The sequence below is a fragment of the Ammodytes marinus genome (genome assembly GCF_949987685.1).
Source record: "Ammodytes marinus genome assembly, chromosome: 9".
Taxonomy (NCBI): domain Eukaryota; kingdom Metazoa; phylum Chordata; class Actinopteri; order Uranoscopiformes; family Ammodytidae; genus Ammodytes; species Ammodytes marinus.
Window position 1 is genome coordinate 12,507,585 of NC_137213.1, and position 25,406 is coordinate 12,532,990.

Consider the following 25,406-nt stretch of genomic DNA (forward strand, 5'->3'; position numbering starts at 1 on the left):
TTTCCTCACAGAAACGAGCCAAGGGCCAATGGCTCTTCGATAAAGTATGTGAACACCTCAATCTCCTGGAGAAGGACTACTATGGCATCACACACAGAGATGTAGAGAACCAGAAGGTAAATAAAACATCTACAATATGCTGATGATTAGTAATTGAGTTGATTGATTGGAAACAGATTGTTTAAATAAAAAAAGCTGAATTATTTCCTCAAGAAAGTAAGAAAAAAAGATAATTCTCTCGATTTTGAGGCAAGAGATTATGAAACTGTTCCCTCTTTATGAACCTTGGTTCTTAGTAATTTTCTCACAAATTGGTGAGGACTCATTTTGTCTGCCTGTGGTTGTCCGTTGCAGAATTGGCTGGACCCTTCCAAGGAACTGAAGAAGCAGATCAGGAGTAAGTCTAGTAACCTAATAGAGTCTTCTGCCCTGAGCAGCTAAATGAGGTGTTAGCAGTTAATTTAATGTTCTTTTCTTTGCCACAGCTGGTCCCTGGAACTTTGCTTTCAACGTAAAGTTTTACCCTCCAGACCCTGCCCAGCTGTCTGAGGATATCACAAGGTGAGTGTATTCTTGTACTAAAAGGACTTTAAATTTGTATAATTTAAATGCAAAAAAAATATTTTTTTTTGTTAAAAAAAAAATAATCTCAATAGGCCTGGATTTGATTAACAAAAAACAAAATGGCTTGACATGTTTTTTTTTTGGTCTCTTCTTCCTGTCATAGGTACTACCTGTGTCTGCAGCTGAGAGACGATGTGGTGTCAGGCCGTCTGCCCTGCTCCTTCGCCACACACACAGTCCTGGGCTCCTACACAGTGCAGTCTGAACTGGGAGACTACGACCCGGAGGAACTAGGCAGCGACTACATCAGTGAACTGCGCTTTGCACCAAACCAGACCAAAGAGCTGGAGGAGAAGGTCATGGAACTCCACAAGACCTACAAGTCAGTCGCTGTATCATCTCCTAAATTCTCTTTAAATAGAGTGTGTGCTGTCAACCACCACTGTTTGAGAAATCAGATAAGCGTACACATTTTCTATCAACATTTGATAACATAACATAATGATATTCTCTAAGGCAGAATGTCTCCAGACATTGGACTTGTGTTTTCCTATAAAGGGAAGTAGCTGGTAGCCCTTTGATTCAATCCAATTATTTTTGTGTAATTTGATGCGGCCCCTTTCCAGCCCTGTGTTTGGAGCTGAGGCAATGACAGTGCAAGCATTAGACTCTCACTAAATACCAGCTATGCTATAAACAGATGCATTTATGGTAGTACACTTTAGTTAAAAGCCTCCATTTAAAAACAACCATTTTCCAAAAGCTTTTATGCTATAAAACTGTGAATTATCTTAGATCTTATTAGACTCTATGTCTCAAATGTTGTGTATTCACGGTAGGCAAAAAGCATCTATCTTTGCTATACTTGTTCTTGTTGACCTTGTCTGATTTGTTCTATTCTGTGTTTTTGCTTAAGGGGGATGACACCAGCCGAAGCAGAGATCCACTTTCTGGAAAATGCCAAGAAGCTGTCCATGTACGGCGTGGACCTCCACCACGCTAAGGTAACACATCACTGCAAACATTTAAAAACTCATTTAGTAAATTGAATGTTTCCAACAAGACAAACAAAATGTTTAAAATATTTGTTATCATTACACAGCATCCAAGCCAATTGGTCAAAATGTAGTAGTATTTGGAGACTGCTCATCACAGCTGTAGAGTTTCTACTAGTTTTTCTATACCAAATCTTACATTTTTAAACCAGAGTTGCTACTTCTTTTCAAACGGGATTTATCCTATTCTGTACTTTGTAGAAAGTTAGATGGGAAGATCAATACTCCTGCCATGTCTGTTTGTTGAATATGACGCTACAGTCACAAGTGGTTTTGCTTTCATTAGCATCAAAGGCGACAAAATCCTCCTGCCAGCATCTCTAAAGCTCAAAATAAACATGAGATATATTGTTGGTTTAGTCAATACAAAACCGAAATGTAAATATGATACATTCAGGTCTTACTGAATGTTACGTGCCAGACTGTTTCTTGTATGGGGGCAGTCACTTCCTCGATCCTTGTTTTCACTGTGACTAACTTTTACACTTGCTTTTGATGCTATTCTCACAGACTAAAAAAACAAGATATAACATGTAGTGATATTGCTATTAGATTTCTTACCTTTTTGGATACGGCCACACAAGCTGTTTCCCTTTATTTCCTGTCCTTATATGCTAAGCTAAGCTTACCAGTTGCTGGCCGTAGCTTCATATCAGAGTGGCATCGTTCTTCTCGTCTCAATCAAATGATTACGAATAATTATTCCCCAAGATGTCAATCTATTCCTTGAAGATGTGCACACAATCAGTGTACTAGAAAAACAAAATCATGACTCCAGCGATGGTGGGTGTCTCCTAGATGAATTTGTGAATATGCAAATGAAATGTTAAATATTGTGTTATGCAAGATGCTAGTAACACATTCCACTCACGCACTCTGTAGTAACGCTTGCCACCACAACACCGCTGCTTTAGAAACATCTCGGCTGCCACGGTAACGCAACAGTTTAACATGCTACTGCTGTGTATTTCCCGCGGATTGACTGACATTGTATCACTGCTGCCTCTATGTTTGATGGGAACTGAAGGGTGTAGTTATAGATGGGTTGGTGACGGTCTGGAGCCCAGCTTGATTTGAATGATTATCTCGCTGTTTGTAATCCAATGGCCAGATGGGATCAAACGCGTTATTAGAGCACGGGCAGTAGAGAAAGAGCTTACGGCTGTCATCAAAACAGAAAATTACAGTCATCAGTCTTCTTGATATGGATCCGTTATCAAAAGCGCTTTGAAAGTCAATATGGGCGCCGATGTGAGCGTCAGAGAGGATATTACCAACACAAAATTTAGTACAGAATGCAGGAGATGACAGAGATGAGGAAAACTGAGCAGACGTCATTGGCCCGGTGTTTGGATAATGTGAGTCAGATTTGATACACAAAAGAAAAATACATATGTCTTCTCTCCTCTCTCATTAAATGCAAAGTTGATAGGGAGTCTCTCTGAATGCTTGGCTCAAGCTGAGGGAGAGGTAAGCGGCTGCATCTCATATGCTTACCTGCGTGTGTGCGTGTGTGTGGTTTCTACTTATGCATGGTTTCATTGTCATTTCAACTGTTACTTCAAGACTGATTGTTCCTGCCTTGGACTATCGCTTCCCCTCTGAAAACAGTCATTGGTTTCACCTGCTCATTCCATGCTTGGTGCAGTGAAGAGCATCATTTTGTGTTTCATCCACCATTTCCCAATACTTCACTGTTGCTTTTGACAATCAGTGCCCCCACACACCTATAGTAGTATGTTTCCACATCACCACAGCCTGCATAGTGACGATAAGAGTACCACATGCCTGATTCCACTCTCCACCCGCCTGCTTTACCCTGTTCTTACCACAAACTCTACAATGTTAAAATCTACGTTATCCTGCTGTGCACTGTCTCCTTAACCTCTGATACATCCTGTAGAGTTAATGGCAAGTGTATCTCTACTGAGCAATTTAGTTTCCAGTGGCTTTTCCTTTTGAGATTGTCAGAGTGATCCCGTGTTACCAAAGAAGTGACACATTTTGAAGGAGATTTGTCAGACAAATAGTTTTTATGTTTTGCTGTATTGTGACTTTTCTTGTTGTGTTGTTCCCAGGACTCTGAAGGCGTGGAGATCATGTTGGGAGTTTGTGCGAGTGGCCTGCTCATCTACAGAGACAGGTTGCGGATCAACAGGTTCGCTTGGCCAAAAATCCTCAAGATCTCATACAAGAGGAACAACTTCTACATCAAAATCCGACCCGGCGAGGTGAGATCAATAATAGTTATTTGGATGTCCAGAGCTGATGTGCTGGGTCAGACTTATCATGCATTTTATTCATGTGTTTAAGAACAAAATGTATCCTTAATCAGACTTTTAACAACCTATGAACAAATCCTTCTGTAATAACCTTCTGACTACTGCTAAGAATGATTATGAAGAGTTTATTGATGTAAATTGCTTTAGAAGTTGAGATTCTTGGTTCAGAGTATTGAAAAAAAAAAAAAAAAAGTCGAGATAGTGACCGTTGAAGATGCTTGTATAGGGGAAATACACAAACGGACAAGGTTTAGTAAAATAAACATCTAAATGTACATTTTGTACTTTTTATTTCTACTAGTATGAAAGAAGCCTGCCTTTTCTCATATTTTGGTGTTACCAGTTGTGCTCCTGGTACAGCATATACCAATTTTGCTTCTATAACATTTTAAAACTGCACCACCATTCTGTTATGATCTTTCTGGAGATGAAAACATCTTGTCCTTTTCATGCCTTAAAATATCTCTCTTTACTGATATTTTATGATGCACACTGTGCTGCTGCATATTTTATGCAAACTGGATCAGCTCTGCTAAGTGGGCACTGCACAGCTGTTCTTAAGTAGGAAAACAAATATTGGATCGGGACATGTATTCAAGAGATTATTAAATGAATAATATTGACAGCTGTGGCAAAAACAATGGGACAATGAGATAACTACTTATACAATACTGAATTTACACATTTTTACAATTAGTTGAATGTTGTCATACTTTAATAGAAAATTATTGAAAATAAAGGAATAATCAGGGTCAAAGTTATCTTTTTGTCTCTGTAATTTGACCAGTGTTTTTTTCCCCTGTTGCAGTTTGAGCAGTTTGAAAGCACAATTGGTTTCAAGCTTCCGAATCATCGCGCTGCCAAAAGGCTCTGGAAAGTCTGTGTCGAGCACCATACCTTCTTCAGGTGAGAACCAGAGGATTCTGACAATGATAGAAAAGTTATTTTGAAGCTACTGTTGCTAAGTTACTAATTAAAATAATAAAGATAAACTGAGATAAATCTGAGATTCCTTTATATTGTCTTCTTGCTTCCAAAGTAACATCCTGGTCAGTGGCAGTAAGTAATAAATCAAAGACTGACCCCTTGATGGCAAAGATATGCTTTTTTATTATCTGCTTTGTTTTCTCAAGTCTTTCATTGATTACAGTAACACTGCTGATAATCATCTTAAAACATTTCTCTAAAGTGAAATATATAAACCGTATTCAGTACTAGTTGTTGCCTCCTTGGACAGCATGCCAAGTTGCTTTGTGTCACAATAGAAATGGTCTCCTGGGTTCTTTGCAGTAGCAAACCAAGCTTAAGGGCTCTCCAGAGACCCTTCAAATGAGTAGGAGTTGTTAATGTTTCGCAGTGTGTAGCCCGAAACGTGCGCTTTATTCCGGTTTGATTAATGTGAGTGTTTTGTAACTTGCGACAGGCTGGTGTCCCCCGAGGCCCCCCCAAAGAAGTTCCTGAGTCTCGGGTCCAAGTTTCGCTACAGCGGCAGAACGCAGGCCCAGACCCGCCGGGCCAGCTCTCAGATCATCAGACCTGCGCCGCTGTTTGAACGCTCCACCAGCAAACGCTACAACATGTCCCGCAGTTTAGACGGAGGTAAGGAGCAGTTCAGGGTTTTGATTAATGGCCAGTGACAAGCCAATCGCCCAAGCTGAAATGTTGTCGAGCAAGAAGAACGTGACTTTATTTATCCTGTTTTTGTTTCGTCTTTTGTTAGGGGATATATTTTTAGACGTTCCTTTTGTGTCATTTTAGGATGATTGTAATTTTAGATATGCCATTCAATTCCTAATTTTAGATAGTTTAAAATGTATTTTCTTAAGTTGTGGTAAAACCCTTTCCCACTAAAAGATGCTACTTCTAGTTTTTGTCACAGAAACTTTTGTTAAAAGTTCAAACTTGTTAGTTTTTTTCTTTTTCTTTTGAAATAGGAAAAACTTTGCTTTGTCTCTGTAACACAGCTAAAACGTCTGGCACTATTTTGCAGTGTTGTGACAAAGCCACACTGGATATTATAACAACAATTTTCTAGAAGCAAATCAAATCCCTTCGTTTCACTGCTCAAATGTTTCCCCTGGAATTCAAAACAGCCCATTTGTGTCTGTGAAACATCACAGATTCCAGTTGTTCACATCCGTCTTATTTTTCGCCCCTGTCCTCCAGCTCCCATTATGGAGAACCACGAGACTCTGATGAAGGACAGCGCCTCTGACGGGGCCAAAGTCATCGCCAAGGGAGACATCATCACTACGGTAACGACGGAGAAGAAGGCGGAGGAAGAGAAGGCAGAGCAGGAGGATGCTAAGGTGGAGGCCGGAGAGACGCCGGAGCCCGCTGTCACAACACCGCTCAAATACGACACAAAGGTAAACAGGTCTGGCGTCTTCAGTGGAGAAGGGAACGTTCTGCTGCCTTCAAAATGTTTTTAGATGTGGTTCAAATGGAGTTAGAAAAAACAAATATGTCAAAGAAATGGGAGGAATTTTCTGAAAAGCTTCTGCAACCTTGTCTTTTTGAGTCCTTTTGTTGACATTTTTGTTTCCTTTTCTTTCTTAATAGCCTTCTTAATGGCTGATGATAATTTCCCAGTTTCTTTCAGCCTTACCCCACTGCAGTAGACTAGACCAAAGTGCTTCTCATCCTGTGTGCGCTTTACTAATTAGCTTTTCTTTTCTTGTCCTTCCTTTGACCCCCACACTCGTGTGTTTGTGTGTGTGCTCATGCGTACTCACCCTCTCCCCCCTCACACATTTACACACACACGTCATCTTTTCGTTGCCTCCATCATATCAGTGCTCCCCTCCTGAATACACCACTGACCCGCTGCGCTCCGAGCTCTCTCTCCCCTCCTCTCCCGTCTCATCCACTAAAGTGCGTCGGCGGCGCAGGGAGAACGCCGCGCGTAAACGCTGCTCCTCGGTCAGTCCGGCCAAGAGCAGTGCCGGTTGCCGCCGGCGACAGGCCCTCGACGACCGCAAAGCGGCGCTATTGGACGAGCAGGTGCTGCTGCTCTCGGCCCGTAAGCAGCGTCTGGAGCTTCAGGGCAAGGGGCGCGGCGGCACGCTCTTCTCCTTCTCCCTGCACCTGCCAGACCTTTCCTCCTTCCTCGACGATGACGGATACATCTCCTTCCCCGACCTGTCGGAGATGCACTTCCTCCCCGACTGCGCGCATCACTTCCTGCCCATTAAGTCACCGTCACTCATCCCCTGTTTCCTCTTCATCTTCTTCTTCTTGCTCTCCACCTCCTTCTCCGTCCCGTACGCCCTCACCCTCTCCTTCCCCCTGGCGCTGTGTCTCTGCTACCTGGAGCCCAAGGCGGCCTCGCTGACGGCCTGCATAGCCCAGGGCTACCATGACCATGACAGTTCAGAGGAAGAGGAGGAGGAGGAGGTGTGTGTGCGTTAACGCCCAAGTCTTAGAGTGACGGTCCAAATACGACGGTTAAAGGTGGAGTCAGTGATTCTGGAGAATGCTTGTTGACAAAATTCCGTTTTGTCAAAATCAGGGAATATCTCATCATGATCCATTACCTGTCTGTACTGTCTGTGCACTGAAAATAAATCTGGTGTTAATACACAGCCTATTATCTAAACGGGACTGTAAATAAAGGGAGCCCTCTGTGTCCCATGCCCATTTACTGGGCCTAGGCTGTGTATTAAAAACTTGATTTATTTTTTTCATCGCACACACAGTACAGACAGGAAGCGGATTGTGAATATTTTGTCAAGAAGCATTCTCCAGAATAACTTACTCCACCTTTCACCTCCCTGATCCTGTATATCTTGCTCTGCTGTTTCACCAGTCCAGAGCCGACCTGGAGACTGTGTCTGTCCCAGTGTCTGTCAGTTCTCCTACTTTCAGAACCTCATCTCTGCACCGGTCACTCTCATCCCGTAGACTGCATCCTCATCGCCATCGCAAGTGCACTGAGATGAACCTGCAAGTCACCATCTCATGTTTGATCGGATTGTATTCACTCCACTTTAATGAGAGGGTTAGACACAAATATGGAGCACAATTTGGGGAAAGTGTATCTTTTGGTCATCCGATTTTTCTTTCACAAAAGGATATTTATAGAACAAAAAAATAGTGGTTATTTGATTATTGTTTTGAAATACAAACATTTAAAAACAATGTCTTTATAGGGATCAAAAAGTGATGAACTAAACTTGGTTGAATTTTTAAATTTCTATTCATAAAAACAAAAAATGAAATCACTAGAAAACAAATGAGTAACTAACAGTGTTTTTTTCATATTCTGCGACAAAGTTGCCATTATGAAGTAAGAGTGAGTATGAAGATGGTGCTGTGTAGGATAGGGAGAAAAAAGGACATGTCCGCATTTTATATTATAAATAGACAATTAAAATCAACCCACATTTAGAGTTTAGTTCATCCCTTTTTGACTGATAAAGAAAAAGTATCTAGAATAGAAATGTTTGCATTTCAAAACGAAAATCAAATAACCATTCATTTTTTGTTTTTCAATATGCTTTTGTGAAAGGGACAGTCGAGTTACCAAAAGATACACTGACAGTTTGGGGACTTTTTACTCAAACTTACTACTTTTCAAGACATTTTCTTCCACTTTGCACAAGCTTTATGCAGCATCACCGACAAACTACTATCAAACAATATCACTGTCATGCTGCATCTAAATGTTTGACTGAGCATCTTTATTAGAGATGATGATGATTAGAAGAAGCCACATATCTCCATTAAGTCACTTTATCCTTCACCAAACCTCATATTTAATAACATAGCTTTGTGCCTAACCCATCTCAGTGTTATCATCCACATTCATGGATTAACAATATATCAACACCAGCTGCATGGGAACACTTCCATATTTATCTATGCACTCAGTCTTTCTGTATCGCTATCTGAGTCGAGCAAAGCAGCACAAATTAAAATGGATAATTTAAACTTAACTTCTGAATTCCTTTTGAATCACAAATAATAAATGTAGTGTCAAGTAATGCATGTGGTAATACAGAGAGACTGTGAAAGTGAAAATGCATTCAGTTCACCCCTTTCAACATGCATGGAGAAGAGGGGGGGAGGGCCTGAAAGTCAGGTTACAAAATCCTCAAATCAAATTTTACCATCCAGTGTTGACCAGTAAAAACACGGCGAACACTTAACCTACTAGTAATGACTTTAAATAATATATTCCAGGATTTAGCCCTGTCCAAACCGACGGCAAATTCTATATTACTTAAATGTCAAAGTGACCGACCGAAGGTTTACACTTCCTCTGAGTCTGTTTTGCTTGCTTATGTGTTTTCCTTTGCTTTTTTTTTTTTTTTTTTTTTTTTTCTTCTTCTCTGTAGTGTTGTCTGATAGTGTGTACCTTTACAAAAACAATCAGTGCATTTCCATACGATCCATTAATGGTTATGAAGAATCTCTGTTGATGTTAAGTGCATTTTCAACGGTTTACAAGTTGGGTTCTTGTTGTCTTCTTGCTTGCCACTCGGAACGCTTTTGGTCTGTTTGTGAACGCAGACTGACAGCGAACAAACTGACTTTGCCTATGATGGAGACATGACCGCCACAGAGGTTTGTACATCAAGGAAAGGTGTCTCATATTTAAAGGCATGAAATAAGTATTGACGGAGCAGAGAAATAAAGTGACGCTGAATCATTTAATGGGTGAGACGCCCATTAAAACATGTAAGAGAATTTCTGCACATGACGCATGCGTTATATCTTCTTATGCCCATTTAGTTGTTTTCCTTTTTTATATATTGTAAAAACGCTTATGATGTATAACATGTATAGATTTTATTATTCTGTATTTTCATTTTATTTAAACCTTTTCATTTTAATAGAGAGCCGAAGTCATGACATCTCCTCTGGGATGGCCTCTGTCCCATCTCCCAGCAAGCACTTCTTTTATTAGTCTTTCTGAAAAAAAATATCCCTGTGGTGTACTGTCCATAAGACAAATCGGCACACCACGAAAACTCTTTTAATAAGACATTGAACATTCAAAGTTAAACAATCAATATTTTATAGAGAATAATTTTGTTCTCTGTTCAAAGGCTTTATTTTCAGTCATTAGTGAATTTACAATCTGTCTTTTTTTCTGGACCCGCAAGTTCTGCTGCCACTTCGGTTGCTCTCTATAGACCATTTGCTAAACCTTGCCACGCCCTGCTGAGGCCACGGTTGGGTTTAGCGAATGCACAGTTTCTCTTTCAATATTATTTTTCAGTTCAACCACCATCCTTTACTTCCTCTTGTATCTCTGCTCGCCGCTCCTTGTTACTCACTTTCTTTCCCTTTCACCTGATTTCTCTGTGTCTCTTTAACAACCTTTTTCCTCCTCATCTCACTCTCTCTCTGTCCTCTCCTCCTTTTCACTCTCCGTCAGTCGGAAGCAGATGAGGACTCTGAGGTTCCCACACAGGTAGACTTGGCTCAGGTAGACTGGGCTCGCTTCGTGAGCCTGCTCAGTGCATCGCCACACCAGCACCGCCACCAGATGCACTGAGCCCTTTACACATCCGCCATCTTCAGTCACTCTTGTGCTGTTTCTCTCTTCACCACGGCTTGCCTGCTCCTGCTTCTGTTGACACGCTCGCTATCACACCATACACGCCAGACTGACCCTTCACTCTTTGCCTGAATTCACTTCTGACTGCTGCCACAAAGCTGCTTCTGCTTCTAAAACGTTCCAGCTTATTTCTGGGACGTTTTTTTGTTTTGTAAATGGTGTAGTCATGTTTTTATTTATTTCCTTCCTTATTGTTGCACTCAAAACAAGTCAGATTCCACTTTTTTTCTTTTCTTTTTCATCTTTTATTGTGACTTCTGTGCAAGTCGACTAATACCATCATGTCATTTACAGCCATATCGTAGAAGACAAAGCTCCCAATTTCTCCATACAAGAGTCTAAATTTATCATGACGCAGCACTTTTAACTACAAATTCTCTCCCCCTTTTCTTGTCTTTGCAGTATAGTTTCATAAGACGAGTAAAAGGGGAAACCGTTTTTATCAGGCATAGTAATCTGATGCTAGAGGTTGGTAAAACAAAAATGCATGACTGAAATATGCATGCAGGTGCCTTTTTTGGTATGAAGAATCCCAACTGATAACATATACATCTATCCAACCAATAGCTCAGCCAGTGTTGGGGACTGGTTTTCTGGAGATCCTGTTTGAGTTGAAGTTAACAGATTTCCTGCTGTGAGCATCCCAATTAATTTTTTGCGAGAAATAAAGTTTGTGTTTGTAGACGTCTTGACTTCTAACGAGATATGGGAGTGTTGTGCTTAACCAAACCTGTGAAACTAAATCTGTGAATCTGTGCATGAAATCATCATTTATTTTCATTCAATTCAATTAAGCTGGTCCTAAATGCTTCCTTAGCATTTAAGTGCAAACTACTACTTAGTAAGCTGCCATGTGGTTGGACTTTTTGTGTTGCTGTGTGTGTGCGAGCTGTTGCACAGGTAGCCTGCAGAGCCACCTAAACAGGTCTGTGAGCAATAAATACAAAGAATGAAGCATCTAATGCAGTATATATTTAGGTCTGTATTGGTTGACCCTTTTTTTAATAGACCTGCATTTTATGCGTGTCTTGGTAATTCATTGGATTTGCAAGCTATCGTTGCGTACATAAAGCATGGCCGTCGTATCCATTTCCATCCGCGCTGCTCCCGACCTCATCTCCTTGTGTCATGGTTGACCGATCACTGCAGGATGCCACGACTCCGGCGGAGATGGTCAAGCACCAGACCAACATCAGCGAACTGAAGCGCTCCTTCCTGGAGACGGGGGAAAGCTCTCCGGGCCTGACGGAGTGGGAGAAGAGGCTCTCCTCGTCCCCCGCACGCTCACCCAGAGGAGACGAAGCGCCCATGATCGAACCGCTGGAGTTTCAGGATGTAAGCCGCAGTCCACCGCAAGACTGAGTGACGGCATGTGTGTGTGTGAAGCATGACATCAAAGGGGATACGTGTGCATAAACAAAGATGTCAAATCTCCAGTGTTTGCGTTATGAATCATAGTGAAGTCATAGTCAATTCTATATTTATATTGGGGCCATAGGCATATTTCCTTCATCAGAATGAGTCATTCCATATATTCCAAATATAGCTCTACTGCCTATTAAAGGGAACATTCGCACCTTGATGAAGCACATTAATCTGCAAAGTCATTGAGTTAGTATGGAAATAACTGTATTTGCCACCACCACTTTGTCGTTACTATATCATCAGCAACTTATTAACATATTAATTTCTCTCTGTAATGGATGGTCATTAACCAGAAACATGATTGTTGTGCTCTCTGACAGTACTGATTGAGTTAGGAGTATTATCTTCTTCTTCACTTGTGTTGTGTTGTATAGCATAATCTGAACTCACACAGGACAAATGAGCGGCACTAATTGAGGTCTCTGAAGACTAATGCTGAAATCCAACATGCCCAACTGACTGAAATGACAAATAAGCTGATTTCCTGGAAAAGCTGTGGGAACTGGGTCATGTCCATTTGAACTTGTCACACTAGACGTGTCTGTTCTTGTGTCTTTGTTAATTTGTAATTTTTTCCTTTTTTTTCTTTTTTAGACTGAAGACCAGCAGCCTGAGACGAAAGAGGAGGTGGAACCTAAAGCCACTGAGGTAAATTACTTCCACTTAGTTTTTCACGTGTAAAAACTTGCATTTTGTGAGTGTGGTGTCGTGTTTGGCCCTTTGTTTCTACATAGCTCCACACTTACCTGGACACTGGCGTAGTGTTTGGTATTTAGGCTCTTCCTACTTCATTTACACTTGCTCCACTTTATTCTCTTTATCTGCCCTTTTTCTTGCCTCTTCTGATATGGAATTTAAGCTTCAATTGTCCCTTGTTGCCAAATAAGTAACACCTTTTGAATATGATTCTATACTTTTAAATATCTGATACAAATCAAAGAGGATTGTATTTAATTCTATTATTCAAAATAGGAAATTAATTTAGGGAGAAATGCATACACAACAAAAGTAAAACAATAAGGCAAGGACAATCTATTAAAAGAACTGTACTGGAGAAATTGTTTCATAGTTTGAAAATAATGTACAACAATTTTGCAGAGAAAGTTAAAAACAACATCTATCTATGCATTGCATCTTTGTCCAGTTACTCATGGGGCTCAGACTGTGTATGTGTCAGTCTAATAAAACAAAATGTTTAGCTTGTTCTTACCCACTTGGCTGTGTGATGCCCTCTTGTCAACTTTAAAATAAAAAAATCCATTCCCAATAAGCCAAGTGTCTCCCCAGGCGGCAGTAGCAGGGTATCTGGTGAAATACGTGGCGGATAGTATGGTAACGGATGCGGGCACCTCCTCTGGGCCGCACGGGATCAGCCTGTCCACCACTATGGACGACGACGTCTTCATGGACGGGACCCTGCGGGAGGTGGAGGAGGAGAAGAGTCCAGACTCACAGGACGAAGTGTCTGAGCGCTCGCTGGGGAAGGTCAGCCCCGGGGCCGTCAGACAGGAGGTGTCCCAGGCCATCAGCGACAAGAAGGGGACACTCATTATCTTAAAGGACCCGGACGATAAAGACGACACAGAGGGCAAAGAGACGAGTGATTCGGGTGAAAGAGAGGAGCCTGTTGTCCTTGGAGACACCACAGCGGAGGTGAATGGCATACAGCCCGCCTCTAAAGAGAAAGAAACTATCAAAGAAGACACTTCTGTCGTTACGGATGCCAAAACCACACTAGTCAAGACTCCCAGTTTGAAGATTGAGATAAAAACCGACGACCTAACTCAGATTAAAGGTATTGACTCTCCTAAAAAGGCCATGGCATCGTGGATTTCTGAGGAGGTGACGACCCATGCTTCAGAGGTCGTCAGTGTGTCGACAAAGGAAGTGCAAGAGATGAAGACTTGTGAGGATGTGCAGGAGAATGCAGAATTCTTCACCTTCGAAGAGGAGGTCCAAGAGGAGTCAAAGTCAAGCCCGACTCATATCACAGTTCCTGAATCTACAACTACAACCTTAGCAGTGGTACTGTATGAATACTAATAAAGCAACAACTGGATTTTGGCTGCCACCCTCCATATATCCACCACCAAACCCCCAGGCTATTCCCATTACCTCTCCTCCAGCAGCAGCCAAACCAGTCTAACAACAGAGTAACCGAGTGCTGTGCATGGCTAACGGTCCCCTAACACCAAACTGCCAGTTTTTCTGTTGCTATATCAAGCCCGCTGCTTCTTTTCTGATACAAATGTTTGAGTTTTGTTTTGTGAGTTTGTTGACAGCTTCAACAGCTCACCTTGCTTTAGCAGCTGGCTCCTACAGCTGATGAAGGAAAGAAATAAGGGGGTAGATGGGAGGGGCTCCGGCTGGCTCTTGTTTGTTTGTTTTTGTTTTTTCTACCGTTTTGCTCTGCTGCACCATCTCCTTCTTTCAGCTCGGATATCAGTACCCTGAAAGAGGTGATTTCATAGCCCTGGCTTCGTGCCACCGCTGCAGCTTTCCCCACCTCATCACCCCTCCAAAATCCCCCTCTGCTTGCATAACGAGTCAGTCAAGCAATTGTATGGGTTTACCTAAAGAGATATTTAAAGAAAAACCTCTCACTGTTCTTGAGGAAAGGTTTTTCAAGCAGATTAGTGAAAATTTGAGGCGATTCCAAAACCGTATTAAGATTTGTTCAACTTGGCAAAAAGTTTTGCATATTTATTTCGCTACTAAGTGTTATCCCATAAAAAACCATACAATATTTACTTTTCAAACTTTAAGTTATCCACCCTCTTTCCCTTTTTCTCTGGCTGGTGTTTACTGTCTCATATGACTGTCGTCTCTTTTCCTTTCTGTCTTTTCTCCTGTCCGTCCATCCCTCTGTCCCATCAGTCCACCCTGGGATGGGTTTCCTCCTCTCTAAAGGTGACCACATGCAATGGTTTTGTGTAACTGAAACCATCATTGTATTTGTGCCTATTATGCACCCATTATATGAAATTCCAGCAAGAGTGAAAGTATGAAAATATTTAACCACCATGACTCTCGGGTGTGACGCGTAACTGCCTTGTATTGATTGGATTTTCTTGGAGCAGAAAAAAACCCCACAATCTAATAATGACACAATTATTATTCACAGACGTCGGCTCAATCGGAGGAGGAGGCTGCGGTTGCCACAGAGACGGAGGCAGCACCAGCGCCGGCCGAGTCCACAGGGCCAACGGTGAATACCCAGACCGCAGAGGCTGCACAGGCCCAGCCGGTGCACAGTCACACTACAGCGGAGCTCACAGTCCTAACATTGATATCCGAGCCTACAGAGGGCGAGATAGACGGTGTAGTGGAAGGTGTTAGTGGCAATGGTGAACAATGTGGTATCTCTGGCATAGCACCATCTTCAGAGCAACTTGAGCAGTGTCTATCTGTAGAGCTGGTAGCCGAGAAACCGTCCATAGCAACAGATGTAGGGTCAGACGAGAGCTTATCTGAAAGTAGCTCTACAACAGATTTGGCAGTGCTAACCGTAGAGGTGGAATATGAAAGTAAGGAAGTGATAGACGAGGAGGGAGAGGATGCAGGAGTGGAGGAGGAGGAGTTGACAACAAAAGAAGATGGTTTCAGATTTACTGTTTCTCCTGCGCGAATCGGAGATCCTCTAATGAGAGAAGAGCTGCCTTCAACACTTGAGGCACACAATGGTGGGGAACCTGAAGACAGTTATGCTTTGGAAGAGGAATTTTCTGAGTTTGAAAATCTAGGAAAGAGAGAGTACACAGATGTAGATGGAAGGAGAGTCCAGTTTTCAGACGAAGTGCAGTATTTTAAGGAGCAAGAGATCCCCAAAGAGTTAGAAGAGGGTATTGAGGAAGTGGATGAAGAGATGGATGAGTGTTCACCAACCAAGGATCAAGGACCAAACAAGACCTTTCCCAACGTCCCGACACCATTTGAAAAAGAGAAATACCACGCAAAGATGGACAGCTCAGAGGATGAGGAGGAAGAGGTAGAAGGAGAGAAGGCAGAATCGGATGAAGAGAATGGTGAAGAGCTGAATTTGAAACTGGTAGAAAACTACGTTGACGAAAAGCCTTCGGCAGCGACCGAAGATGTTATGGCATCAGAAGAAGAGAAAGAAGATGAAATGGTCCAATGTGAAGTGTTGGAAAGAGTTGAAATGGAGGAACAAGAACAGGAGTCCAGCCCACAAGAAGTGACCTCGACTGAAGCCCTTCCCTCGGACGCGGCCCTCACCCATCCACCTCCAGTCGTGTCTCAGTCGGAGGTAACCCAGTGAAAAGCTCCAGTGGCCCTGTAACCTCACCTCCACCCTCCCCCTCCTGCTGCCAACACAATCCGCCCACTAATAATCAACGGGCAAAAACCTCCACCCAAAGCATGGAATTTCTGCTCAACTTGCTAACTTCACAGTTTGTCGCTGAGCAGATTCTGGGGACCTTTTTTTAATATGATGTGGTGCACACACTTGATCCAAACACCTGTGATTTACATTCTCCAGTATCCTCTCCTTCCCTCGGATCAGGGACGCTAATGCATGACTGCATGCTCGCTAAGAGATTTAGGCTCTACAATGAGAGCCTTTGGCCTAGTTTATTAGCATGCGTCATTTATTGGTGTCACTTTGATTTTTATGTAAACAAGCGCTGATCTATTTTAAGAACAAAGCATTCTGCCATCCGCAAACACCTACAGATATTTGTTTCTGAAATTTTTAACTAGAGCACAGATGGTTTTGTTACTGCTGTGCTGTACTCCTCCTGCATGCATTTACATGTTTCAATTCTGCCTTTTTGTCCATTAGAGTATTGATGCGGGAGATGTGGGAACCAAAGAGATGCCTGTGGTCCACACAGAGACAAAAACTATCACCTATGAGTCTGCTGAGGTAGGCTATATGGGAACAAATGTTGATATTATCTCAATTTTACATCTCTCAAAACCTGCTTTTACTGTTTCTTTGTAGTGTTCAGAACACCAGCATGCTATAACACTTTAAGTTCACATGGCAGAGTCTAATATTTACTCTCCTTTTAGTGCCGTTTTGCTCTCCACTGCCTCCAAGGAGAATAATCCTGCTAAATGCTCCTCTGTGTGTCTAACTTTGACTGTCTTCCGTTTCATGCTGAGTGGGCTGTGTACACTGGGTTTTAGAGCTTTTAAGAGCTGTATTAAAGGTGTAGTGTGTAAAGGGAATTGGGGTTTTCGGAATAGACTTGATAGCAATATTCATGAGTAAGTTTTAATTTGTTTATAATAGCTTGAAAATAAATTGTTTCTTTCATTACCTTTTTAAAATTAGAATTCTATATTTCCACAAAGGCCGCCATGTTACATGGCAATGTTTCTACAGTAATAGACAAACTGAACTGCCATATGTGTTTGTATTTATAGTAGCTGTCTGCTGTCTGCACCTTTTTGGAAGATGAATAAGATGTTCCATAGAATAAATAACTAAATACACCACTCGATATTGTGGAAAGGCAGTGGTAGATGATGCAATCTCTAGTAACTAGCTTAGTGTCCTTGTAGCTTCTGTAAATTCCCCAAATAGGAGGGGTTGAGACGGAGCACTGCAATCTAGAACTTTGACACTAGGTTACAGCCAACATACACCTTTTATTACACACTGCACCTTCAAAGTTTAAACGGCAGGTACATTCATACAGCTAAACAGCAGAAAGCATGTTTAACTTTTTTTAATTCTTCAGAGGAACAGCCCCAAAAATACATAAAGGCTTCCACCAATCAGTCCTGAATTCCAGCAATAATTCTCTTACAGTGGGTAGTTTTACTTTACACATCTTGAAATGTCCCTTTAAATCGGAGTGTTGTGCTTTTTCAACAGGTGGACACTAACGGTGACGTCGACCCCGGGGTGTTGATGAGCGCTCAGACCATCACCTCGGAAACCACCAGCACCACCACAACCACACACATCACAAAGGTCAGCGCGCAGCTATTGTCCCTTCTGCTCTCGTAACTCTTTAATCCTCAAACACCACTGCAGCCTGAGCCTTTGTCTGTCATAGCCTTTTCTTCACTGCAAAATTGAAAATGTAAAAATTAGGTGGAGAGTGGAGGTAGGGAGGCGTATGAATCTCTGGTTTAATATATAGACATGCCTCATTACACACCTGGCCCGGGGAAAGGAAAACATCCATCCCCATCCGCGCCCTCTCTGACATCCATTTATATGGGTTTTTATTTTCTATATACCTTCTATAGAAACCTAAAATGATGTAATGTGATGATTTTAAATCGAATATGCAGCTTCAGTATGCGACATTTAGTTACAGTAGTTATATTTATTAGGGCTGGAGCAAGCCATTATTTCTTACTACAGGTAATAAATAACTGTAATAAATTACTTATTTAATGTTTTACAATATCTTTGATGGTGAAACTGTTTCAACAATACACTTCAATTTAATTTTCACGTTTATATTCACACCACCTTCCTTTCATTTTCCCGTGGCTAAAGATTTAGAATGATAAGAAATGATGTGTCCCTGTTGCCGCATGTTTTTGTGTGTGCAAATGATTTAAGTCCTATCTCCTATTCTCTGTCAGACGGTGAAAGGCGGAATCTCAGAGACGAGAATTGAGAAGAGAATTGTCATCACAGGAGACTCAGACATCGACCATGACGAGGTCTCACTACGTTTCTCATTAATCCCCCGCTAACCTTATTATTTTTCTTTGCTTGTGAAGTCAATAATTGGATTTGAGTTATGACACTGACAAAGTAAAATGCTAGTGAGCCCTCAGGAGCGTAACTTTTACTGTGTGAGCTTTGTACAGCCTTGTGCTATAGAGTGACTTAGCATGTGACATTTTGAACGACACGTTATAAACTCGTGATGTGACTTTAACAAACACTACAAGTATGACGTATGTAACTCAAAGTGGCTTCCGTGTTGGCATATTAATTTACAATCCGACATCTCCGCTCCCTCCCTGCTCCTTCCTTCCCCGTTTTTCTGTCTCCCCCTGGTGGTCCGTCCCGGCATTGCACTCCCGTATATAGGCTCTGGCTCAGGCCATAAAGGAGGCTAAAGAACAACATCCTGACATGTCAGTGACCAAAGTAGTGGTACATAAAGAGACAGAGATCACGCCAGAGGAGGGGGAGGACTGACCCCAGGTAAGACAATGAGGTCCCAGTCCTAGTCCCGGATCTGGTCGTTTTAGTCTGGTATGGTCTGGTTTTGATCTTGTCAAACTAGGCTTTTTTTTTTCTTCTTTTTTTTTTCGCACAAGCTGGTCTTCATTCTTGGGCATGCTGCTTTCCCATCAGCACCTCTTCTCACTGGTACAGACAGCTCTGCTTCTGTAGCATTTACAGCTAATGCATCGTGCTGTTGTCATTCCAGCTCCACTCTGCCTGCAGGGAAAAGGTCGTCTGATGCGTGTGTGTGCGCACACAGACCGGATATTATAGTCTCCACTCGTAATGACAAGGCTTAAAAACCTTAAAAACCTACTCCTGGCAGTCTCATGCAATCTGTTCTGAATTGACTGCAACACTGCCCCCTGCTGGAAATAAATGCTTTCCCTTTTTTATCAGAGAGAACTGATGTATGCACCTCTTATAATGCACTCTAAAATGTGATCACCTCTCATCCTTTTACATAGACAAGTGTTTTGTTATCTTCACAAAAATCACATATCTTACAAACTTCTAAAATATCTTACAACTGCTTCCATAAAAAGAAGTAAAGGAATAAATAAATTGATATCTATGACACGCAACATTCTATAAATAAATTCCCCTCTCTTTGTCTACATTGTGTAGCGTCACAAAGGGGGCCGGCAGTGGTTAGCAAGTAAATACTGGCTGAACCGGCTTCTGCTTCTTAGAGCGCTCAGCCAGACGAACCCGCATCCAATGAAATCTGATCCTGAGGGACCACAGACGTGCTTTGGTCCATTTCCTACTCTGTTCTTACAAGAAACGTCATATATCACAACTGGACAGCTCCTTTTATTTATTACCAATTTAACAGAAAAGTATAAGAAAAGGGGAATAGTATTTGAAGATGAACATTTATGCTTGTTTTGTTATGCTTATAAACAAACACTATGTTCAAATACAAGTAGCATCAGTTTGATACTGTTTTTATCCAATAACAAATGATTTCAGATTATATATAAAGATTTTCTGCAAGTAAATGGTCAATACATTACGTTTACACTGTAGTAATGCCACCTAACTGTCCAGTGTCTATAAGGAAACATTTTAATGCATGGGAGAGAGAATCCCTGAAATGTTCAAACTGTGTTTCGAGGACACTTATGTTTGAAACAATAACTTTCAGGTGCACTCCTCCTTTCTATGTTGGGTGGTGTAGGGGGGCTGGGTCAGCAGTCTGCCTAGCGGTGTTTGTATAAACTTCACAAATGTAGCCATTTGTGTTTCAACTTGTCCGCTGTCTGTGTTGTGAGGATTATATCAGGTGTGGAGCTGCGTGAGGGGGAAAGTTTCATTGCATTCCAATCTCCCCACTTTCTTTCTCTCAAGCATCTTGTCTCTAGAAGCTGAGACTGTCTTTTACCGTCCAGTTTACTCTAAAATTCATCTTTTTAGCTCCTGAAGCTACTTATTCCACCAGCTTTTGACTGAAACGATCCCAAGATCCAACGGGTGTTTGGGATGTGCTAGTGTGCATGTGTGTGCTTGCGTGACTCACCAGATGGGAATGTCTGGCTTAGTTTCTGCGGCCTTGCCTCTAGTCGTGTTTGTGTGTGAATGTTCCGTCTAATATCAGTGTCAGACCGGCTGGTTTCTGAGTAGCACTATTAACATGATAGCCTACTAAGTGTCTTGTTTGTGGTTGTTTTAGATGCTTGTGTCTTTCCACTGTAGATACACACAGGCTGTTGGGGCAGAAGCATTCAACAACATTAAAGTCAAACATGTTCTTAGTTCAAGAACACACACAGCGAGCGACAGACCAGTGTGAGCGTCCCTATTAAGGAGACAATTTTTACAGGTCTCTCCCACTTTTTGATGAAAGCAAGATGGTCAATTTGGTGAACAAGCTTGGTGTACTGAAAAACACTTGTGGGTCTTGTTTTAATTTAAGTCAAACCAAAATGAAAAAGATTATGGCATTTTCTTTTGGGTCACTACCTTAAGCGATTGTTTGTGGATGTTAGGCATAACCAGAAAGTGCCCGAGAAGCCTGTGTGTGCATCTATGTGTTTTTGCATTTTGGTAACTATGTAGTCCCTCCTTGCATCTTTTCATGGGGGCAAACGTTGCTCATTCTTAGTCTTTGGCAGGGTGCACTTTGGCACTGAAGGTTCATAGTGATTAAATATGCAGGATGTACTAACTGCCGATTCCTCTGTTCTTCCAGGAGTAACAACACTTGAGGGCTGTTTTCTCTTCAAACTCCCAGAAATCCAACACCCAGAACTCCACATATAACTCCGGGACTCTCAGAAGACTAGAAAAGGCTCCTACTCTCCGAATGCTGCAGCCCGCCGCTAGTAGCAACCATCACCTGCAAAATAAATAAATGCATTTTGCATGAGAAGGACACAACGTCGCATTATCAAAACACATGGCAAGATTATACTCAAAAACCGTACGATTTTTAATAATGGTTCTCGATCCACCTGCACGCCGAAATCCCTGTGTGTGCAGCAAGCAAAACCTTTTGCTTTCACTGCCTTATGACTTTGATGCATTTTTATGATTATTGAAGATAATTATTGTAGCAACGTTTTTATTTATGAAATAAAGCCATCACTCCAGAAACTTAAATTGCTGTAGGCTGTATATGTTAGGGAGCATACACTATTTAACCTTGCTGTAGAAGTGCCAACCTCATTTGCCAGCAGGCATTGCCTCACTCACTCCAACAACCCGATGATTTTTACCCGTCGGGTATGCCACTGCAGCCCAGCACTGTACATATCAAAGCTTTCCTAGGAGAATAGCAAATTATCTTTCACAGTTGATTTGTCGCGCCTACTTGAATTGCATTTTTTCTTCCTTTTTATGATCATTTCAGTATTTCATTGTTTCTCAGCCATTTTGATTCCACCACTTCAACACTATTGAGAAAGTCTAAGTTGGCATTCAAATTGCAAAGGAATCAAGATATCTGCGCGAGAAATAGATTTTTAACGTGCCTGTGCAGGCTATGAATGTTTCCCAGGGTAGATGATCGTCTGCAGCACACGTCCCAGGTGTGTGTGAATGGTGAGGCAAAGGGCTCAGGCTGCCTAGCTCTGCCCAAATTAGATGCAAAGCCAAGAGAGATCTGTCAATCCCCCCACCGCCCATCCTACCCCACCCTGAACATGTCAACCTGTATGGCCTCCCTCATCTGTACAACTGTATCTGAATAACCCCAGTGTTGTCCGTGTACAGCTGTGTTCTCCGCACAGCCGTGACATAAACGTGGCAAATGCATTTGTTTTTAATTTGCTGTTTTCTTCTCAAAAATTAAAATGTTGACCACAATACTGAAACTTGTCACCACCGTTGATTTTGAGTGTTGGTGTCTTTTAACAATGAGTTATGAAGAGGTGTTAAATACATATTCTAAAAATGTTTCAGTCCATTCTAGTTTCAATTAATTAGAATGTTCTTGTATAGGTACTAGTATTAACTTACCTAATAATACCTTGACATATTTCGACTGCTTGACTTCCAGTGCTCTTCCTCAGAAGTATCAGCTGTTGTGACTCATTATGTCAGCTGATTTTAAATGCTGGTAAAATACATTTGTCATGTGGCAGGAAATACTCACTTGACACTAATAATCCAGATGTGATCAATTCATTGTGATGTCCAATAGATTGTTTAATCTTATTTAAAGGATTTTTTTTTTCAATAAATCCACAAATTTACTTTTCAATCCTGTGAGCCTGAGCGATACAGATAAAAATAAAATAGCCTATGTATTTTTCGTATCCTCGGGCATTAAAGTAGGCTACCCTGATAAACATCGCGTGATTATTAAACTTCCTGCTTTAATAATAGTGGTAGTAAAGTAAATGGCTGAATCTGTAAACTGCAGGCAATCTATCATTCCCCGTGTCCTATGCTCTAAAGTCAACACTCAATTGATCAGTTAAAAGAAATATACCCTCGGGTTAAATAAGGCTGGATTCTTAAAGCTTCAGGTAATTATGTTGAATGCACGCAGGCCTTTAAAGCCCGCCCCGCAGGCCATGCGCGCGTGTTCCAGAGAGAGAATAAATGTAAGAGGACTCACTCTGATTCTGTTGCTGGGTCAGGTGCAGAAAAGGGAGGACAGGGTAATATTTATTTATTTGAAATATAAGATGAAAAACATATCTAGACGGTAATGAAAGTACTGATCAAAAGCTACAACTTCAAATAAAAATAACTTTTTCCGTGCTTTAACTGTTGCAATAATCATATTATTTAACCCCTGACCTTTTTTAACACCTATATGCATGATGACCTTCAGGATATTTATTTTAGTATTTTTAAGACTGACAAATCTAGTTATTTTTGGATAGGTATTTTTTAAACTGTCAGTCAGTCAGTGGACACCAAAGATATATAAACATAACTAACTATAGGCCCAGTATACAGCAACAATGAACAACCAAGAAAGTACAATGCCTACACAAGTTCAACTGTGTCTGTAAATTGTTAATAATGCAATCAAATCAACACAAAAACTAAATTCCACAGGTGCCAACTTACATATAAGTTATGTATGGAGGACACATGCATGTCCACGAGGAGTCAGGAAACATCAGTAGCCTACACACCCATCCATCACACCTTGGAAACAACCTAATCCACCTTCTCCCCTCTGGTAGATGCTAAAAAAGCCCTGTAGGCCTACGTGAGAACATCAAGACACAAGAAGAGTTTCTCTCCAGTCTCCACAGGCTTTCACGAACAGAGGTCATATAGTGTCAGAAAAAAAATCCCATTGTAAAGTAACCATGTAACACTTATTATATATTTTGCTACATTATTTTATTGTAAAAATTATATTTATATTTTTAAGATGCCTTTTACTTTTACGTTCTAGGTTTATGTTAATTCTACGTTTATTGCGTAAACAGTCTTACCACAGTAAATTCCTTGTAGCAAACACTACAGTACACTCATATAGCAATGTGAGAATGTACTGTGTAGTGATATACAGTATCTCACAAAAGTGAGTACACCCCTCACATTTCTTCAAATATTTCATTATATCTTTCCATGCGACAACACTGAATAAATTACACTTTGATACAATGTCAAGTAGTCAGTGTACAGCTTGTATAACAGTGTAAATTTACTGTCCCCTCAAAATAACTCGACACACAGCCATTAATGTCTAAACTGTTGGCAACAAAAGTGAGTACACCCCTAAGAAAAAATGTCCAAATTGGGCCCAAAGTGTCAATATTTAGTTTAGCCATCATTATTTTCTAGCACTACCTTAACCCTCATGGGCATGTAGTTCACTAGAGCTTCACAGGTTGCAACTGGAACCCTCTTCTACCCATTCATGACGACATCAAGGAGCTGGTGGATATTAGAGTCCTTGCGCTCCTCCATCTCCCGTTTGAGGATGCCCCAAAGATGCTCAATAGGGTTTAAGACTGGAGACATGCTTGGCCAGTCCATAACCTTTACCCTCAGCTTCTTTAGCAAGCCAGTGGTCGTTCGGAGGGGTGTTTGGGGTCGTTATCATGTTGCAGTACTGCCCTGCGGCCCAGTTTATGAAGGGAGGGGATCATGCTCTGCTTCAGTATGTCACAGTACATGTTAGAATTCAATGAACTGTAGATCCCCAGTGCTGGCAGCACTCATGCAGCCCCAGACCATGACACTCCAACCACCATGCTTGACTCTAGGCAAGACACACTTGTCTTTGTACTCCTCACCTGTTTGCCGCTCCACACTCTTAACACCATCTGAACCAAATAAATGTATTTTGGTCTCATCAGACCACAGGACATGGTTACAGTAATCCATGTCCGTAGTCTGTTTGTCTTCAGCAAACTTTTTGTGGGGTTTCTTGTGCATCATCTTTAGAATAGGCTTCCTTCTGGGACGACAGCCATGCAGACCAGTATGATGCAGAGTGCGGCGTATGGTCTGAGCACTGACATGTTGACCCCCCACCCCTTCAAGCCCTTCAGCAATGCTGGCAGCACTCATACGTCTATTTTCCAAAGCCAACCTCTGTGTACGACGCTGACCACGTGCACTCAACCTTCGTAAACTGGGCCGCAGGGTGGTATTGCAACATGATAACGACCCCAAACACACCTCCAAGACGACCAGTGGCTTGCTAAAAAAGCTGAGGGTAAAGGTTATGGCCTGGCCAAGCATGTCTCCAGACCTAAACCCTATTGAGCATCTTTGGGGCATCCTCAAACAGAAGGTGGAGGAGCGCAAGGTCTTTAATATCCACCAGCTCTGTGATGCTGTCATAAATGGGTGGAAGAGGGTTCCAGTTGCAACCTGTGAAGCTCTAGTGAATTACATGCCCAATAGGGTTAAGGCAGTGC

The 25,406-nt window shown here is 41.7% G+C and overlaps 1 protein-coding gene across 1 annotated transcript in view; it reads left to right on the forward strand.

Annotated features, from left to right (window-relative positions):
• Nucleotides 1–22,366, forward strand: part of LOC307255240 (band 4.1-like protein 3) — a 43,141-nt gene extending 20,775 nt beyond the window's left edge. The window contains exons 4-25 of the mRNA XM_080033892.1: nt 12–116; nt 355–397; nt 486–561; nt 728–946; nt 1,481–1,568; nt 3,698–3,850; nt 4,710–4,807; nt 5,325–5,500; nt 6,068–6,270; nt 6,698–7,297; nt 9,416–9,469; nt 10,287–10,322; nt 11,619–11,804; nt 12,489–12,542; nt 13,182–13,919; nt 14,772–14,804; nt 15,019–15,102; nt 16,699–16,782; nt 17,743–17,841; nt 18,468–18,548; nt 18,925–19,041; nt 21,260–22,366. Coding sequence (XP_079890018.1) covers nt 12–116; nt 355–397; nt 486–561; nt 728–946; nt 1,481–1,568; nt 3,698–3,850; nt 4,710–4,807; nt 5,325–5,500; nt 6,068–6,270; nt 6,698–7,297; nt 9,416–9,469; nt 10,287–10,322; nt 11,619–11,804; nt 12,489–12,542; nt 13,182–13,919; nt 14,772–14,804; nt 15,019–15,102; nt 16,699–16,782; nt 17,743–17,841; nt 18,468–18,548; nt 18,925–19,035 — 3,321 coding nt within the window. The 3' untranslated portion in view covers nt 19,036–19,041; nt 21,260–22,366. The remainder of the gene's footprint in view (nt 1–11; nt 117–354; nt 398–485; nt 562–727; nt 947–1,480; nt 1,569–3,697; nt 3,851–4,709; nt 4,808–5,324; nt 5,501–6,067; nt 6,271–6,697; nt 7,298–9,415; nt 9,470–10,286; nt 10,323–11,618; nt 11,805–12,488; nt 12,543–13,181; nt 13,920–14,771; nt 14,805–15,018; nt 15,103–16,698; nt 16,783–17,742; nt 17,842–18,467; nt 18,549–18,924; nt 19,042–21,259) is intronic.
• Nucleotides 22,367–25,406: the final 3,040 nt, after the last annotated feature.